The 17,160-nt window shown below is 51.3% G+C and overlaps 4 protein-coding genes across 4 annotated transcripts; 1 reads left to right on the top strand and 3 right to left on the bottom strand.

Annotated features, from left to right (window-relative positions):
* Nucleotides 1–3,971: 3,971 nt before the first annotated feature.
* On the top strand, nt 3,972–5,657 carry EsH8_IX_000985 (putative methyltransferase; the record flags this gene model as incomplete). The annotated part of the gene is made up of 6 exons (XM_083267321.1): nt 3,972–3,978; nt 4,033–4,103; nt 4,158–4,288; nt 4,345–4,461; nt 4,528–5,377; nt 5,427–5,657. 6 exons carry the CDS (start codon nt 3,972–3,974, stop codon nt 5,655–5,657), a joined length of 1,407 nt encoding a protein of 468 aa, XP_083130886.1.
* A 1,274-nt stretch (nt 5,658–6,931) lies between these two features.
* On the bottom strand, nt 6,932–7,462 carry EsH8_IX_000984 (uncharacterized protein; the record flags this gene model as incomplete). Its single annotated transcript, XM_083267320.1, has 1 exon — nt 6,932–7,462. One exon carries the CDS (start codon nt 7,460–7,462, stop codon nt 6,932–6,934), a length of 531 nt encoding a protein of 176 aa, XP_083130885.1.
* A 2,500-nt stretch (nt 7,463–9,962) lies between these two features.
* EsH8_IX_000983 (uncharacterized protein) lies at nt 9,963–11,504 on the bottom strand (the record flags this gene model as incomplete). The annotated part of the gene is made up of 1 exon (XM_083267319.1): nt 9,963–11,504. The coding sequence occupies one exon, from the start codon at nt 11,502–11,504 to the stop codon at nt 9,963–9,965; it is 1,542 nt and encodes a 513-aa protein (XP_083130884.1).
* Nucleotides 11,505–15,336: 3,832 nt separating this feature from the next.
* EsH8_IX_000982 (uncharacterized protein) lies at nt 15,337–17,160 on the bottom strand (the record flags this gene model as incomplete). The annotated part of the gene is made up of 6 exons (XM_083267318.1): nt 15,337–15,970; nt 16,033–16,309; nt 16,374–16,555; nt 16,613–16,655; nt 16,742–16,930; nt 17,034–17,160. The coding sequence occupies 6 exons, from the start codon at nt 17,158–17,160 to the stop codon at nt 15,337–15,339; spliced, it is 1,452 nt and encodes a 483-aa protein (XP_083130883.1).

Genomic DNA, 17,160 nt, shown 5'->3' with positions numbered 1-17,160 from the left:
GATGACGGGCGAGGCAATGGCCTAACCGTTGAGAGGTACTTGAGAAGGAAGAAAAGTAGGATGACCTTCCGACCGAGAAGATGCAGCAAACAATTGTTGAAAGCCAGGAAGACGTGATGATCATGTCAACCAACATGACTGGGGGCCATGGTCGGTACTTATTATTGTAGACATTGACGCTAAGGACTGCCTACCTGGGCGTGTTGACCAGGGAGGCGTCTTCTGGTGATGGGTAAGCTTTTTGCCCGATGGAGATCGGGTGTGTCAAGTTTTGATGCGACTCTGTCTGGATAGTGCTGCGAGCTCGAACAAAATGGGACCGACCCATGCTCTTGGATCGTATGCTATTTGTCGTGTGTTTGTGCTAGCTCTTCCCCGGCCCATCTCGAGGTGGTCAAAGCCAGTCCACCGTCATCTCGCATGCGTTTGCCCCGAACTTTCGGCATCTTATGACTGGGGAATTATTGCGCTGTGACTTGACCTCGAAATCCGGGGACTGTCACATAGATCAGCCTGGGGAAATCTGACAGAGCCGGTGCTTGTTTTGACCAGATTTGGCCGTCAGCGTTAAAACGGTTTGCATCGGTGTGGCCCGAGGGCGCTGATCTCCCAGTTTGGCATCCTTTGGCATTTGCCCAGACAGCACCGAAGTACGCCTCTGACAGGACCATCTTCCTGCACCTCCAACCACCCCAGGAATCCTTGGAACACGGGGAAGACTGCGGTGAAGCAGCGCTACTCCGTATTGCCCCGTGGTGTGGTGAACCATTCCGGAACCCCGCCCACCCACATTGGAGTCTGGAAGACTTTGTACATCACACGATTTGGTCCACCCCCGCAGCGGGTTGCAGTGAAAATTTCATGGAGCCTCTGTCACCCCTGGACTATTCGATGAGTGAGCATCGTGGGCGTGTAACGTCGGAGGGAAAACCCGGGGCTAGAGACGGATGCGGAAGTTGGCCGAGCTGTGGATCAAAACAGCGACCCCGCTGAGAGCGGTAGACGAATTAGTTCGTGACTAAACAAGTCCTCTGGCGTGCCCATGGGGATTTTGGCTCCTACGTCTAGTGCGTGTATGGGGATCCCGCAGTCCCAGGTTTGACACTGAGAATTGTGAGGGGAAGCCCACATCCGTTGTGTAGTGCACCGAGAGAGAGGCCGTTGACACGCCCAACAATGATCAACCGAACACATCTTCCAAGTAGCTCGGAAAAGCCGAATTACAACCCGACATGGTTGCCACGTTATTTGGATGTTCTGGATGTGTATAATTACAAGGCTCTGGGATATTCGCCGATGCTAAGAAAAAAGTCAAACTGAGCCGCACACTTGGCAAACTCATGTGAGAATCGCGCTATTACTCAACCGCCCACCGCTCAATGCTTCCAGACTCGTCAACATGGCTATTGGGTCCGAACTTTGGGGAAATAAGAGTCATGGCACCCCTGAGCCGCGTTGGAATTTTGACTAAGAGTCCCACACTAGTCGCGTGTCCGACCTCGTTCCCGCGGGGTTGGCTTCCGCCGGTCCTTTTGAGTGCAGAAATTTTCTTCTGCACCAATAATCTGCAGGCCGGACTACTATCGCCAAGGTGATCTCCTGTCGGCAGGGCCCGGCCGGCGAGTTGCAGCATTACTTCAATGAGGAGGGAGATGCGTCACTCAACCTCGTACGCGAGCAAGCGCGGGGTTCACTCCGCCCACCTGGCCGCTGACTCTGCCGCTAGTATCACGTACTCCTTGATTTTTGGGACGTTGGTGGCGTCCCGTGACAGCATCAATTTTATATTATATGCCCGATCCCATCGCCGCTAGGTACCATTGCGTCTGGGCCCTGTTTCGCAGGTGGCCCTCGAATTTTCGGTGCGGGGTGCCCTGCAGAATCGCTGCCCACCTGCGGACAAAGTCGGAGGCGCAGTGCCCCACGATATCGGTCTCCGAATTCCTGCAAAACTCGTAGGTCATCAATATCGGAATTTGCACATCAAATTCTTCAGGGTAATGCTGGAAATCAAACTCTTCAGAGCCGATGGTCGGATATTCGACGGCCTGCGGCTCTCCACCTTGCTGCCGAATAACCGAGTTGTTCTGGTACCATGGTCGGCCTCGAGGTGCTGGATCTATTGTTGTATGGTTACATGCGTTCTCAGTAAAAACCGATATAGTCAGAATTTACTTTTCTGATGACAGAGCGTCTCTCATCGCGCACACACTATATTGCAGGGCCGATGACGGTGTCAGTCGACGATGCCAGCAGGGACCGGCTATTCTTTTACACACGGCCGCACCTCATAATGCGGCATGAACTCACTTGATCAAGATCATAGACTCCCAGCCATAAATAAATCAAACCATCTCTGAATAGGGCTCCAGTTTCCCCCGGACACGTCCATCTGTGTGAGGTATTCCCGCTTGTCTGGTCTTCTTTTGCCTCGCAGGATCACGACAGCTTTTGGATAACCTGCCTCGTCGCTGTACTGAGCATCAACTATCCAGATCCTGTGTTGAAGACAAAATAGAGCAATGCAACAAAAGAAGAACATGAAGCGGCCAGCACCTGCTCAGTGGCTTTGAAATAGGTCAAATTCACGATGCCACATTGCGTCATATCAGGTTTCACGGGTTTTCTTTGCTGAGGAGGAAAGTCACCCGAATACAGTCTGATGTTGTTTTCGACCCACTCCAAACTTTCCAACGCCGCGGTCCCTGCCGGGTAGTTATGCAATGGTACCAAAGCGCCAAAGCGGACAGTGTGATCTACAGATCTCCCAGTCAAGTGTGAACTGCATTTGATCGGCTGGTAACCCGGGGTCCTGGGTCGTAGGGTCCCTCTGGAGAATACTTGCGAGAACCATGGCCAATCGGCAATGTCTTATGGGATGGTTTGGGGTGCTTTCATGCAGGTGTATCTCTCGGGTAGACCCGCTGGTCAATGTGTCGGCTGTTGATGACCCGTTGAACCTGGCTTGAGGCACTGCATGCATATCAAAGAGCCCACGTGTTGTGTACGATGTAGTGTCTCTCGGCCTCCCCGCAATGCGTGTTTCCATCTGGGGCTACTTCGGGTAGGCCGGGGTAGAAACGTGGGGTTCCCGCAAACATTGGGTTTACGGCTAAGTATCATGGGGGTTCAACTTTCAGCCGGGGTAGACTAGCGGTCCGTGGCGAGGTTTCGTGGTGACATCCCATCGAAGATGGTTGGATGATGCTACATTTAGAGCAGCATGGGTTTGGTTGGTGGATGCGAATGTCTGAAGACGTTGCGATCGATGTGCTCTCTTCAAGAGTCTCCATTCATTTTGTCAGCAGATCCAGATTGCAAGAGATGACCAGATAATTAGACAAGACGCCAGACCGTCATCCAAGCAATCCAGAGCTAAATCAAATTGAATGGAAACGACTACCAAGTCGTCAAGCCCTACAGTTGCGCATTCTGCGGGAGCCACACTCGAGAGATACAATAGCGCCGGCATTTCGATTTCCGCTCAGGAAGACAAGCTAAGCAATGGCTCGTTTCTCACTGTAGACCAACGATGATTGTGAGTATTTACTGGGAATAGTCTATTAAATTCTAATATGTAAATGGTTAAGCGGTGGTACGGGTGCCGGAGGTGATGTTGCGGCGGTCGTGATGTGGTAGAAGTGGACAACATTTGTGAAGGTAAGGCGAATGTTGAAGGTCGACGATGATTGGGCAATGGCGCAGAGCAGATCGAATTCGGCAGGTCAACCCCTTTAGGTACTTAGAGCCGATATGCGACTATTTTAATTCGAAACGGGGTCTTACGTCATGCGGCTATTTATGGCTGTAACGGGACGTGCCCCGCGCCTTGTGCCCCACCAACAAAGGGCAGCTTGTCGCAGGAAAGCGGTGATGCTAAAGTCTGAGACAAGAAGCTGCAAAATATTCCTGCTGGTCTTCGTTCTTCCCCAAATCATACCTGTACATTCAGAGATACTGTAGTATCCAAGATGCCTGGTGCTTCATACCCCCAACAAGCGCTGCAAAAGCCAAGCTAACTCGCGACTGCAGCTCCGTATTCAACCGGCGACAAGCGTTCCTTCGGCTGGGTCACTGCCCGCGAGCGTTGGCCTGTCATCATTGTTCGTCTGAACTGTTCCATTCATGCGATTCTCCTGCTGACAACTGCGATTAAGACCCAGGCTATCGACGACCTCTACCGATCCGTCCTGAAGACCGAAGACCCCGAGAAGCAGACCGAAGGCAAGAAGATTGTCGAGCAGATCGCCAAGCTGAAATACGAGGTCCAACACGATCGAGCGTTGACGTACGGACGCATACCAATGGTTTTCTTGCCAGACACAGTCTTACTGACTCTGCCAGGCCGATTGAGGACGATGGATACCCTGATATCAGCATCTACAATGAGGACCTAAAGAATCTTGGCTCGCCAACATGGCTCAATGTGCCTTGGCTGTACAGCGAGTGCTACTTGTTCAGGTAAGATTCACGCGACCCAGGCCCCTTGAAACACATGCAAGGGCGGCGCTGATGGAATAAAGATAGACGCATCAGCACGTACTTCAAGCAGTCCACCCACTGGAAGAACTACGACGTTTTTGCGCGTCAAAAAATCAGCACGTTCCGTTCCTCGCGCCCCGCCGTGGTCGAGCTTGCCTCCAAGTACAAGGAGCTGGTCGAGCAGCTCAAGAACAACAAGGGTGCGTCAAAGGACGCAGAGGCGGAGAAGCTCCTCTTCACCGAGATGTCCGAGATCTGCCTCTGGGGTAACGCGACGGATCTGTCGCTTCTGACGAGCTTGACGTACGAGGACATTCAGAAGCTGCAGGGCTCTGAGGCTCGCAAGGCGTCGGAGAAGAACATCGTTGCCAACGACCTCCCCGCCGTGTACGAGCTTCTGAAGAAGGCCAAGGCCGATGGAAAGGCGGAACGCCGCGTCGACATTGTGCTCGACAATGCCGGCTTTGAGCTGTATGTCGACCTTATCCTTGCTGGATACCTTCTCTCGGCTGGTCTGGCGACACATGTCGTCCTGCATCCCAAGTCGATCCCTTGGTTCGTTTCCGACGTCCTCCCGGGCGATTTTGCCCAGCTTCTCAGCGCCATCGCGAGCCCCAAGTCGTTTTACGAGACCCCCTCCGAAGAAGAGGAGCTCCAAAACAAGACACCGGAGCCCCTGTCAAGCACCGACGAGGCAAGCCTGTCCTTTTTGTTCCAGGAATGGAGTCAGTTCCACGCTGAGGGACAACTCATCCTGAGACCCAACCGATTCTGGACACACCCCGGTCCCTTCTGGCAACTGCCCACCGAGGCCAAAGACCTTTACGAGGATCTCAAGGCCAGCGAGGTCGTCATCTTCAAGGGTGATCTCAACTACCGCAAGTTGACCGGCGATGTAAGCCACCTATCCATCTTCCGCCTTGACATTGCTGACATGGGTTTAGGCCGACTGGGACGCCGCGACACCTTTCACAGAAGCCCTCCAGAACCTTGGCCCTGGGTCCGGCCTGAACATCCTGGCTCTTCGCACCTGCAAGGCCGATGTTGTCGTTGGTCTCCAGCCTGGCGAAGACGAAAAGCTGCGCGCTACCGAGGGCGGCGGCGGCGACTCTGGTTCTAGAAAGTGGGCATGGAGCGGCAAGTGGGCGGTTGTGTCCTTCTCCGGTGGCAAATGATCAAGCTTGCTTTCATTCTTCTCGTTATCTGCCATTACAATAGAGCCATGACTGCTAGACCATAAAAGAATACAGAACCCAATAGAATGCGGGCCATCCTGGCCCTGTCTAATATCGTTTTCCTGCCATTGCGTCTAAGGTCTCCAAGTGACCCTTTGCGTCTGGTGTGTTCTGTCAAATACTCCGCTCAACCAAGCACTTGAATCTAAACCCAATCTCCAACAGAAGGGTCGTACACCGGTATCCTTGGTCGCGGGGATGAATCTCGGTGCCTCCATGGATAAGCACCGTTGAGGGGTGAAGTGCTGATGGAAAGCCTGGGTGGCAGCTCGTGCTTATGCTTCGATGCCTTCTTTTTGGGACCAGTCACTTTTACTCTGTGTCAGTTTCATAGCCACTCTATGAGAAGTCCTGGAAAACTCACATGGCTTGCAGCCTTTGCAGATCCGATGTCCGCAATGCTTGATGGCGCATCGTGGGCGGCGCTGGTTGGGGCATCCGCACTTATGACAGACCCAGCACCTATGACAGAGTCGGTAGATGCAGTTCGATTTGCAGTATCTCATATCCTCGTAGGTGCCGCGTGTAGTCTTGTTGCAAGTCTTGATGTCGGCCCCAAAGGTGTAGGTGGCATCCTTGCAAGGATCGGTCTCTATTGTTTGATGTGCGCATATGTGCATGATCGTTAGTATGTGACACATCTTGAGCAGTGGCAATATGTGCGGTAGCTGGTGGAAGAGGACGGGCTTGAAGCCTGCGGAATCGACAGGACAGTGGACCAACGATAACCGCAGGAGAGGGGAGATAGCCTCAGAGGTGATGTGGACGTGATGAAAAAGTTGATTTTCTGTTTGGCTGCGACAACATATCAGAAGCCAGTAATAAGTAGCCTATCAAAAAAAGCTCATTGAACAGGAAGGAACAACCCGCACTGCCAGAACGGGAACGGGGACCTTCCGTTGTTCACGGCTTGTGACTTCCCTTCCTGTTCAACAGGCCTGCCCTTCACCGAACCATACCGAGCCTCACCGAACCAGACACCAGGGACTGCATTGTCCTCCAAGCCGTTCCCGCCGATTCCAACGTTTCCACTGGGCGACATCCAAATTACGACAGCCCATTGTCCAACAGAGTAACAAAGAAAATATTAACACAAAAGAAAGACCGGTCGTTTACACCAACGCCAAACCCTGCGATACGGGTCGACAATTTCGGGAGATTCCACGCCTTTCCATACCTCTCATCAACCATTTCGCCAGGCGACAACGCGTGGATCAAACGCAAATACCGCCACAGTCGGCGCCGCCGGTTTTGGGGTGGCAGTCATCCCTGGGATCGTCGACGCAGTACTTCCCCGCGGGGCACTTGATGTTCGCGATGCCGCCGCAGGCGCTGGGCACCACACAGATACCCGGTTGGTCGCACGCCATGCCGCAGCCCTTGCGGAACGGGTCGTCGATGCAGACGAAGCTGGCGGGGCACGGCTTCGGCGTCGCGCGTAAGCCGCCGCACTCTTCGTACGTGTTGGGCTTGCTCGGCTCGAGGGTGACGGTGACCGTAGTGGGGGGTGCCCGGCTTGTGACTGTCGACGCAGACGCCGAGGACGTCGACGAAGACGTTGTCGGAGTGGATGAAGAAGATGAGGTGGAGGTTTGTGTTACCGAGACGAGGGTCGTGGGCGGTGGGATCCCGGTCTTGAGGGGGATGGAGCCCGTTGACCTGTTGGGCGGTGATGCTGTGATGGAGGATGTTGCGGCGGCGAGGGACGATGCGCCGAGGATAGCAAGGGCACGATAGATGAGCATCGTGACTGTATGTACGGTATGGTGAAGCCGGACCACCGAAGAAAGGATGCAGAGCAGCGGGAAATTTCGAAGTTGAGAAGCGGTGCAGACCGTTCGTTTGGTTGTTGATAAAGGAGATGGTTGTGGTGTCGGCGAGGAATGCAGTGTTATGGGCTGTCTTGGTCTCTCATATATACGGAATTCCAGTGCGGTCCAGGAACGCATCAATGCCATATGGGGGAATAATATGGGGTCCATCCGAGCCCCTTTTTCTTTCGCGAGGTAAATCAGGTTGTGCCCTCGTGTCTGGATGTCTTACCATACCCAAGGGAGGACAACCGTCGTGTTTCCAAAAATGGAAACACCACCGCGCAACACGATCGAGAAAACACTTACCGGTGTGCTAGTGTCACCACTGATGGCATCGTCGCCCGTTTCCCCCTTTAAAGTTTCTCGGCTGTTGCCATGGTCTATCCCAAAGGGGAGAATGCTGACGGGCGCGCTGGAAGATCGCATCTCCATGCGGGGTTCTCGGCCGGTCGTTTTCGGGCAATTGCCAGCTTTCACGAGAGTATTGACGACGCCAAGGCAAACTGGATTGTCATACGACATGGAATGTGAGTCTAAAATGGCTTCGAAGGCTTGCGGATCTGCCACTATTTAGGCAAACATCGTGGCTATTGTAAAAGAGGCGTTGGCTCCGCGTGAATATGGTTTGAGGCGAGCCGGACGGGTTAGTCAGATGTTGGACCAGGCTAATTAAAGATTTCAAGAGGCAGAAATACAATAGAGCATGAATGCGGTAGGTCTTGATCGTCGGAGCAGCCTTCCTGGCCCGCGTAATCTCAAATTCAGGCAAAATGGACTGTATAGTCGAACTGCCTTGGGCGGCTTACGTGAACCAGTTTGATTTCATCTCTCCAAAATTCAGTATAGTAGTTACACTATAAATCGTAATATATCTTAATTGAACTCATGCCATTGTAGAGTCGTCACCTCAAAGGGTTCATGATTCTGCTTCCCGCCCTTTCCACTGCCACAACACAACTGTCACCTGCCTGTGTTGCCAAAACTTGGTTGTTCTACACTAAGTGATAACACCAGTCACGATTCACGCATACCTGGAAGGGATTCGTCATCTATGTGTCGCTGTAATGGGCTGGTTATCCTTAAATTGGCACAGCTGTACCTTGCAACCGCACGTAATGCAGTTGGTAGTCCGAGTGGCTCGGTGGTAAGGAGCCGACAGCATTGAAAATACTAAGCTTTAAACAGCGGGATAAGTATAAATATTCTACGTTTAAACGATGAAAGAACAATGACGCATAATAATCCCACTCAAAATCACTATCTAGCTTCCCTTGGTCTACTGGAACAAGACAGATGCTCGAAAGGCTATAGACGCTAGGAATCGTACCGCGATCATCACCCCACGTGACAATCAAACCTTGACTTTGTTCAAGCTGTTATGGAATAATAAACTGAATCATCGTGTAGAATTTAGGTTTGGGCCGGAGCTAAGAGTCTTCATAAAAATCATCCGTGGCTACGAAGTGAAAATGTTTTCTGCACTGAATACCGAGAGACCAAGTTTGCCTACAGCATACCCACCAGGCGAGGTTTTTGTGCTACACAGTGAGAATCATACCTCAATTTCCCGTATCTCTGAACGGCTAATTCCATAGCCAGTGTCTATTCCATCTGGTTCTGTCAGTGTGCTACTTACGGAAGCATTCTCTGTTTGATATACTCCCTATTGGTCCACCACGAACTTCTCATGCTCTGCAGAGACCGAGATATACGATGTCTTTTCCCCCAACGACACAGTCCCATCCAGGCAAAACAAAAGCGGACTGCAAAGCATTCATTCTACCAGCCTTGTTCGCAGCACTGCCAAGCCCCAAGTTCAGACAGAATACACAGATGTCGCTCTTTCGTCGCAGAGAGATACTCTAAAGGTAAATTAAATTAATCCACTTATTACGACATCCTGCGGAATATAGCCTATCAAGCTTTGTATTTATCTGGGTCTGGGACGATGAGAATATGAGGAGGGTATGGTCTCATGAGAGCTCACTAAGAATATGCCTATTGTAAGGGATGCTTAGCTGTAGGTTTATGGGAATCAACCAGAAGATATGTACGCACTACCATAAAGTTTACTTAACCTGGAAAGTCAGCGGTATACGTACCTTTATCGTTGATAAATGCATTGTTCGTTGCCCCTTGCAAGGGGGTTCTAAATCGAGTTTGTTCTGAGAGACATGCCAGGGTTACACCAGGACTAGCGTAACATGCCAGCAGAAGGAGACTAGCTGGTGCCTGGTTACCAGGTAGGAACTGCTGATAGGCATTTACATATTACGGACTACTTGGCTCAAAGCACACGGTGCTGTCACAGAGAAGAGTGTCTCCTAAGACACCCTATAAGCCAAGGTCGAGGCACTTTTTGACCATTGAATAGAGTAAAGGGGAATACCTGCTATTCAATTATCTCACATTATTAAAATATGACCTGGATCTAAAAGTCGAACCATGTCTTCAGCGCAGTTTCCAACTCGCCAATATCAGGCTCCTCATTGTCCTTTGACACCCACGCAACGAACCCATCAGGTCGTATTAGAACAGCACCGAGTCCCAACCTGTCCTCCACATCTTGGCCCAAGTATTCTATCATTCCATCGTATCTTCCGCTGGATACTGTCTCCTTCAAGTCATTTTTGTCCTCAAAGCTGACGAGCAATCCCCTGCCGGCTTCCAGCTTGGGACCCAACTTCGTACCATCTTTAAAGGTGAAGTCTGGCACACTATATCCAACAAGCGGATGTAGGTCTGTACCCAATGTATAGCGTTGAGAAAGCCCCCATACACGGTCAATAAAATGATTGACGCCATCATCGGTGTTGATCAGGTCTTTCATGAGTGCCTTAACTGCCCGCCCAGTCGGCGTGGGTTGCAACGTCGCGACTTGCGCCCTATTCCAATCAAGCACAGCCGCCCCGACTGGATGACGCTCTTTTTCGTACGTGTCAAGAAGACTGAAATCGGCTTTGTGAAACTGGCTCTGCTCCATTCGAATAGTGGCAGCCAGCTTCCAGCCCAGGTTCATGGCATCGCCCAGGCCGGCATTCATGCCTTGGGCCCCGAGCGGCGGGTGAATGTGGGCGGCGTCGCCCGCGAGGAGAACTCGTCCTTTGCGGTATGTTGTCACCTGTTTCGAGCGGTCGGTCCAGGCGGAAGCGAGATGGATCTTGGTGATCTGGACGTCTGTCTTGCCAGTAATGCGATTGAGTACGTCCTGCATGCGGCCCTGTGAAAACTCATTCTTCTGGCCCGCTCCACCGTCGAAGTCTAACAAATGCAGCGCTCCCATCGGTGTAGAGATGTACATGCCATTGTCGGTCAAAACGAAGCCCTTCTGCAGTCTCTCGGGATGGTCCACATCACAGTGGAGTGCATAGCCGGTGAGGGTTGCCTCCGTCCCGGTGAACTCGAACCCAGCGGCCTTGCGGATTGTGCTTCGTCCGCCGTCGCAACCAACGAGCCATCGGCCACGAAAAGATTGCCCGTTTTCTCCAGTTCCCACCGTGATGCCATTTTCATCTTCCGCGAGGATGCTGTCGAAGGCATGCCCCCGGATTATCTCAACGCCCAGGCTCTCAGCGTGCTCGGTCAAAATTGTCTCGGTTTTCTCGATGGTCGTGGGGCCGGGCATCAAGGTCGGCCCGGGGAGCTTGTACTTCCAGCGATTCAGGTCGATCTTATTTGCATTGAGCGGAATGCCAGCAAAATGACCACCGAACTGAATCCTGGGACCTTTTGGTGGAGCATTGGGCCGCTCAGAATCGTCGAAAAACTTTTGAAGAAGCCCGCGTCGGTAAAAGGCTTCGTTTGATGATGTTTGCAACCCTCGAAAGCCGAGCACCTTACCTTTCCAGGGCGACTCGGGGCTTGGGTCGCGCTCGAGGACAAGGACGGAAGTGCGTGCAAGACTGAGTTCGCAAGCCAGGAGAAGGCCTACGGGGCCTGCTCCAGCAATGATAACGTCATAAGCCTTGGTCATGATCTTTAACAGACAGAAAAGTAAGCTTAGAAAAGGATGCTTCAACAATTCAAAGATTGACAGCGGTATCGAGGTTTTTTCTTGTAGAAGACGGCCTTTCTCCTTCTGAGCCGCTGGGTATTTATTGTGCTTCATACATCTGCAATATCAATGCCACTTTTTGAGGCCGGGACCGATGTCTTGCGCTGATAGGGATGATGAAGAAGGACAACGTGTTCGAACCCGAGAAGTGGCCCTTGTTCAGCGGCTAGCGACTAAGCCTTTCGAGCGTGGGGTGATGTGTTGATGGTTCCTCTGTCTCAGACGGACCAATTCGGACATTTTGAAATGTCCAGAGTTGAGTCACATGCCCAACTTGTGGTGGATCCATGCCGTGTTGCCGGCCGATGGACAAGGATGCCGACCGAAATGCATCTAGCTGCAATAAAAAGTTCCCTGCAGAGCTAGAATTAGGAAAATAGATAGCATCATAGATGAAGATTCTTGCTAAATCGCCCCAATCACAGGGTTCTGAGGTTGTAGGAAACACAGCTAATGCCGAGCTTCATTGTCGGGCATACGAAGATGAATATCATTGTACCCCCAAGTTAGGTCTATTTACCGACCCTGTCTTCTCTCCATTGCTCCATGTCCTACTGTATGATTCCTTCTCCTTCTCGTTTTCTTTCTTCGAGGGGCGTGAAACGCTAATGGTGGTGGTGATGGTGGTGGTGATGGTGGCTGCGGTGGTGAAGGCGGAACTACCATAGGATTATTCAACAATAATCGCCTAGCATAAGCTACCGCCGGAGCAATGGATGCGTTTTTATAAAGATCCCCTTCGCCAAAGATGGCGCGATGATCCCGAACATCACCTCCGGCCGGGGAGACCAAGTCCTCGACGAAGACGGGCGCGCATCTGCCACCGCCCAACCGGCATCGCTTCGGGTCGGCTTTGGCGTGGAGCATATCTAGAGTTTCACTCCAGGTTCCCTGTTGAAACTGGACGTTCTCCAACCGCAATGTTAGAGGATGGCGGCGTTCGCCCAATATGCTTTCCAGAAGGGCAAGTGGAACCGTAGCGTGGCCAAGTTCTAGTCGCTCAAGCCTTGGCCAGGCACGGGTTGTAAGGAAGGCTAACAAAGGATTCCCTTCATGCTTATGCTCAAAAAAAGACTGTGTATTTATACAAAGCTTCTCGAGATGCGATGTTGACAAAAGAGCGTTGAGATAGGCAGCAATTTGTGTCAGATATTCATACCATCGTTCGCCAGATTCTTGACCTGGGTGGACGTCGTGGCGTTTAGGTGCGAACGAGAATTCCAGGGCCCTGATATCCCGTACTAGCTTGGCAAGCTCCTCAGCATCTTTCTTGGTGGGCTTTATCATTGCGTAGTAGTGTACTCTGCAGTGGGTTACATCGACAGCGAGTCTTGTAAGCCGAACACCACGTCTGGAGAGGGCTAGAGGAAGCTTCAGCAAAACTTCGACCGGTGGGCTCCCCCACTGACGTATATTCGTGTTCGCCTTCTCCCAACGCATCGATGAGACCATGAACCGCCAAAGCCCGGTCTTCTCGTCAATGTGCTTGTTTCTCTTCCCCTTTTCGTAGTTTTCCTTCCAGTTCAGCTTGATGTCTAGATCAGACATCTCCAACCTAGTCGCATTGGGCATTCGTGCCATTGCAGAGGCGACGGCTTCTGCGAACGCATCGTCAGTGCGCTCGTACGCCTTCAGCGCCCACGTCTGATGGCGCGCGCGCTTTTCTTCTTCCCAAAGTGACCAGTACTCTTTGTGTGCTTTGGTAACGAGCCTCTTGAACTTCTCTCGCAAGATGTCATTCTGGTAAACACCAAACCTCTCAAAACGGAGCCGCGCCAAGAGGGACCGTTCTTGAGGAGGCACTTCGTGTCGATATCCGCCCGCTTCGGTCAGTCTTTGCTCAATTTGGTCTTTCTGGTATTGCTCAAAGAGTTCAAGGTTGTTGGCGAGTGCGCTGGCATGGAATGCCAGATTGACACGAACACATCGGATGGACTGCGAGAAGCAAGCGTGGTTGGATACAAACCCCAGGCGGTCGAGGGAAACTGGGTTCATGGAAACTGTGATGGAGCGCAAGAGCAGATGAGAGGCCAAATCATGAATGAGATGGCAGGTGAGACGGAGGGCCTTGATTGTCTCGATGTCTCGCTCCCGGTCTTGGTTCTTGGAGGATACGTGATCGTCTCCGTCGATACGCAGTGGAGATTTTCCGCACGCGATATAGGTAAACACGTTGACTAGTATTTCCGGCGGGAGATCCAGGAGACGGGCTTTCCTGAGTTGGTGATGGGCGAGGGCGATGATGACGTCTTGGGCGGCAGTGCGGCGCTGGAGCAGCTTATTCTCGAGACTTGACAGGATCACCCTTGCCTTTGTGTTCTGAGCCTTACGATACCTGACGGTCTGGGCGTTTACTTCATTAAGGAGTACATCTACCTCAGCAATAACACCGCGAAGAGTGTCCAAATTGCAGCTGGGAAATGCGAGTTCACTCCTGTTCTGTCTCAATCTGGCGATGGCGGCTGCGAGGTCCGCGAGATCGGATGGGTTTCGCGGGCTTGTGGGCGACGGTAGTAAGCTGGCTGGGTTCAGTGCCGGCGCCTTCACGGGCGTTGAATTGGTATTGAAGGCGAACATCCCCGTCGAGTTGAGCCTCATGGGACTATGTTAGTGCCATGGCCCACGGTCCACTTTTGCGCTGCTCCTGAAGGCGTCGCTGGAGACGAGGGGGAAGCCGTTGAATTCCACAATTTGCGGTAATAAAAAGGGGGCGGAGTGGCACGCGAGGGGATTGCAGAAAAAAGCAAGCAACCATATTACAATTAGTTGCATACGTTAAGGGGCATCGTACTATATGGCCTAGATGCAATCTTTTCACTCCCTCCCCTGCTTATCTTTATCTCGTTGTTGCGGTATATTGAGCAAGTGCATTTGTTATTGTTCCTTTTGTTGTCAAATTGGCATTTATTCACAGGAAACAAGCCAATACAGTGTACAGAGTATCAGCACACTGCCTACCCCTTGCCCAAAGACGCCAGTACTTCAAGATCGGTTTTCATCTGCCGCTTACACAGGCGCCGCCTTGCCTGAGAGATGGAATTCTCCCTGCAACTGCTTTACAGAAAACAAACAGACACCTCTAAGCTACAAATACTATGGCCCTTTAAGACCCCTCACCTCCTCAATTTCACCTGCCATTCTCAAAGTTGCTGTCAAATTTGTCCTGCAGTTGATTAAAACTCATTCATCACAAAAGCTTTAAAGCCAATGCTAAGCTCTGGACGTTATTACCACCGCAAAACATTGGTACATGAGCGGCGCTTATGTAAAGTAAACTAGTTGTATGGAGCTGGAGATGAATTCAGAGGACCAAAATGGCGCATGCTTCTACTTCGAGCCGTCATGTCATTTATTTCATGTGTAGTAGAGATTGATACTAGTTAATGGAAATAGGTGATATTATCACAAGGCCAGTGGCGGTGCCAAAAGGTCTCGTGCAAGGCGATCAGATATCGATGCTACCTACAATATTGTACTTTCTGCCCTTCTTTTTCAACTCAGCTAAAACTAGTCATAGTCAGAGCTCACATTGTATTCCCAAAGTTGCAATAGAACCTTCTCGTGCCTTTTTTACGCGCATCCTCATGCAGTCATTTATTGTTTGCTAATACAAAATAAAGGGTATATGTATCGATAATAGATCCTCTATAATCAGGCCATTATACGTGGGAGCCTGAACCAAATGCCAATAATCCATCTTCAAACGCCTTATCCTCCTTGTTTTACTTTCCGTTTCCCAAATGACGACATTTTAGTCGTGCGGCGGTCTTAGAAGTGTCTTGTCCATAACTTCCGGCCTTCCGTAACTGGAGAACTTCGAATGCAAACTCGGACTAGGTCCTGGGCTCATTGTCCGAGGGGTATGGACACTCAATCCGGGGCTCATGTGGCCTAATGTTGTATAAGCCTGACCCGGCGGGAACCTTGGGGTACCGAGCTGTGGTGATGGATAACTTGATTGCTGTCCATAAGGCAGTCTTGGGCTCAAGCTTCCATTGGGTGGGAATCGAGGGCTGTAATTACCGCTCTGGGGAAACTTTGGGCTCATGTCTGTCAACGAGAATTCGTCAACTTGATGAGGCCGTTGGGCCGGCATGGTCGGTGGCGACGGAGCCGAATTTCCAAAGGAAATTGACAGGTTTCGCTTTTGCCTGTTTTTTCTTTGAAACCTTTTAGGCACAAAGGTAGCGTAAATCTTGCGCTGGAACGTCTTCGTCGTTCCAAAGACAAGAAATGCAACTAGGCTCGGCGTGACGCCGGAAACATAACCTCGAACGCTTGACCGCGCCCGTTTAACACTGAGATCAGGGTGCAAGTCATCCGCGGTGTCGATGGTGTGGCTTGCTGCGGCAAAACGCGGTATAACGTTGGTATATTCAAAGACACTGCGGTCGAAGTTAGAATCTCATGAGTTTCTCGCATCGAAAGGGACGTGTCAGTGACCCACCAAAGAACTGCAAAAGCAATGGAGAGACGAATGACGAGCCAGCTGTCATACGTTTTGTTGGTGCCAGCGCCACTGTATGCTCTGCTACGTCCGCCACGGCTTGAGCCACTGCCAAGCCAGGCAGACCGCGCCTTGTTGCTCCCCTCATTGGTGCTTGGTAGCGACGAATCAACGTTCCCGTAGAGAACGTTCCAAGTCTGAAGATTCCGTCGTGAGTGGACATATCTGATCAGTATCATGAGGAGTAGTATGGCGCTGCCCAATAGACTGAGCACGACTATTGGTGAGTTAGCTTGCCGATCGCTTTCTCCAGAGGTAGGCCGATAGATGGCATAACTTACATTGTGTATTGGCGACAAACATGTATACTACAAAGGAGTTTTGCGCAGGCGGGGAGTGCATCAGGCTGACGCTAATGCTGGTGAGCACGATTGGCAGGATTCTCCCCACGATGGAAATAGTATGCGTCGTCCTTGGCGTTGTCGCAAACCAGCCATACACACTAGCAGCTAGTGATAAGGCACTATAACAAGTCAGAAACTTGTGGATGGTACTCGGTTGGGCCAGTAAGTTGACTCACAAAAAGAAAACGAATGTCGATGCAATGATGTATCCATAAATGCCTGTGACAAGTTTTAGTAACTGCGTCTGGTAGAGTGACCGTAGCATGTCATAGCTATCGGAAACAGAGGCGAAGTCGTGTACATACGAACGTAACTCAGGATGAGCTTGACACCCCGGGATCCTTTGTAATATTGAACCTCCGCGTTGTTTGCATTCTCTCTCGCATAGTAGAACTGGTCTGTCATGATGTCCACCCAATATGCGTAGTCGTAGAATTGCTGAGAAATGCTGGTCATCGTGATGATGAGGGTGGCATATGCAATGCAAGCAATATCTGTTTCAAGACTGATGTCAACTATCGTGGCCACCAATGCGCAACAACGTAGTCTATCCCGTGGCTAGGCATGATGATAGATGGAAGGATGGGAGAGACGTACAGCTTGTTCTGTCATTGTGTGTCCAGAGAAGCCACACCAACAATACATTGGCGAAGAAGCAGACAAATGAATAACATATGACCGCAACGGCGTCTGCATCGACAGCTGATGGGAGTTGGAATACCAT

The sequence above is a fragment of the Colletotrichum jinshuiense genome, chromosome 9 (genome assembly GCF_051148585.1).
Source record: "Colletotrichum jinshuiense chromosome 9, complete sequence".
Lineage (NCBI taxonomy): Eukaryota > Fungi > Ascomycota > Sordariomycetes > Glomerellales > Glomerellaceae > Colletotrichum > Colletotrichum jinshuiense.
This window is presented reverse-complemented; position numbering and strand designations above follow the sequence as displayed.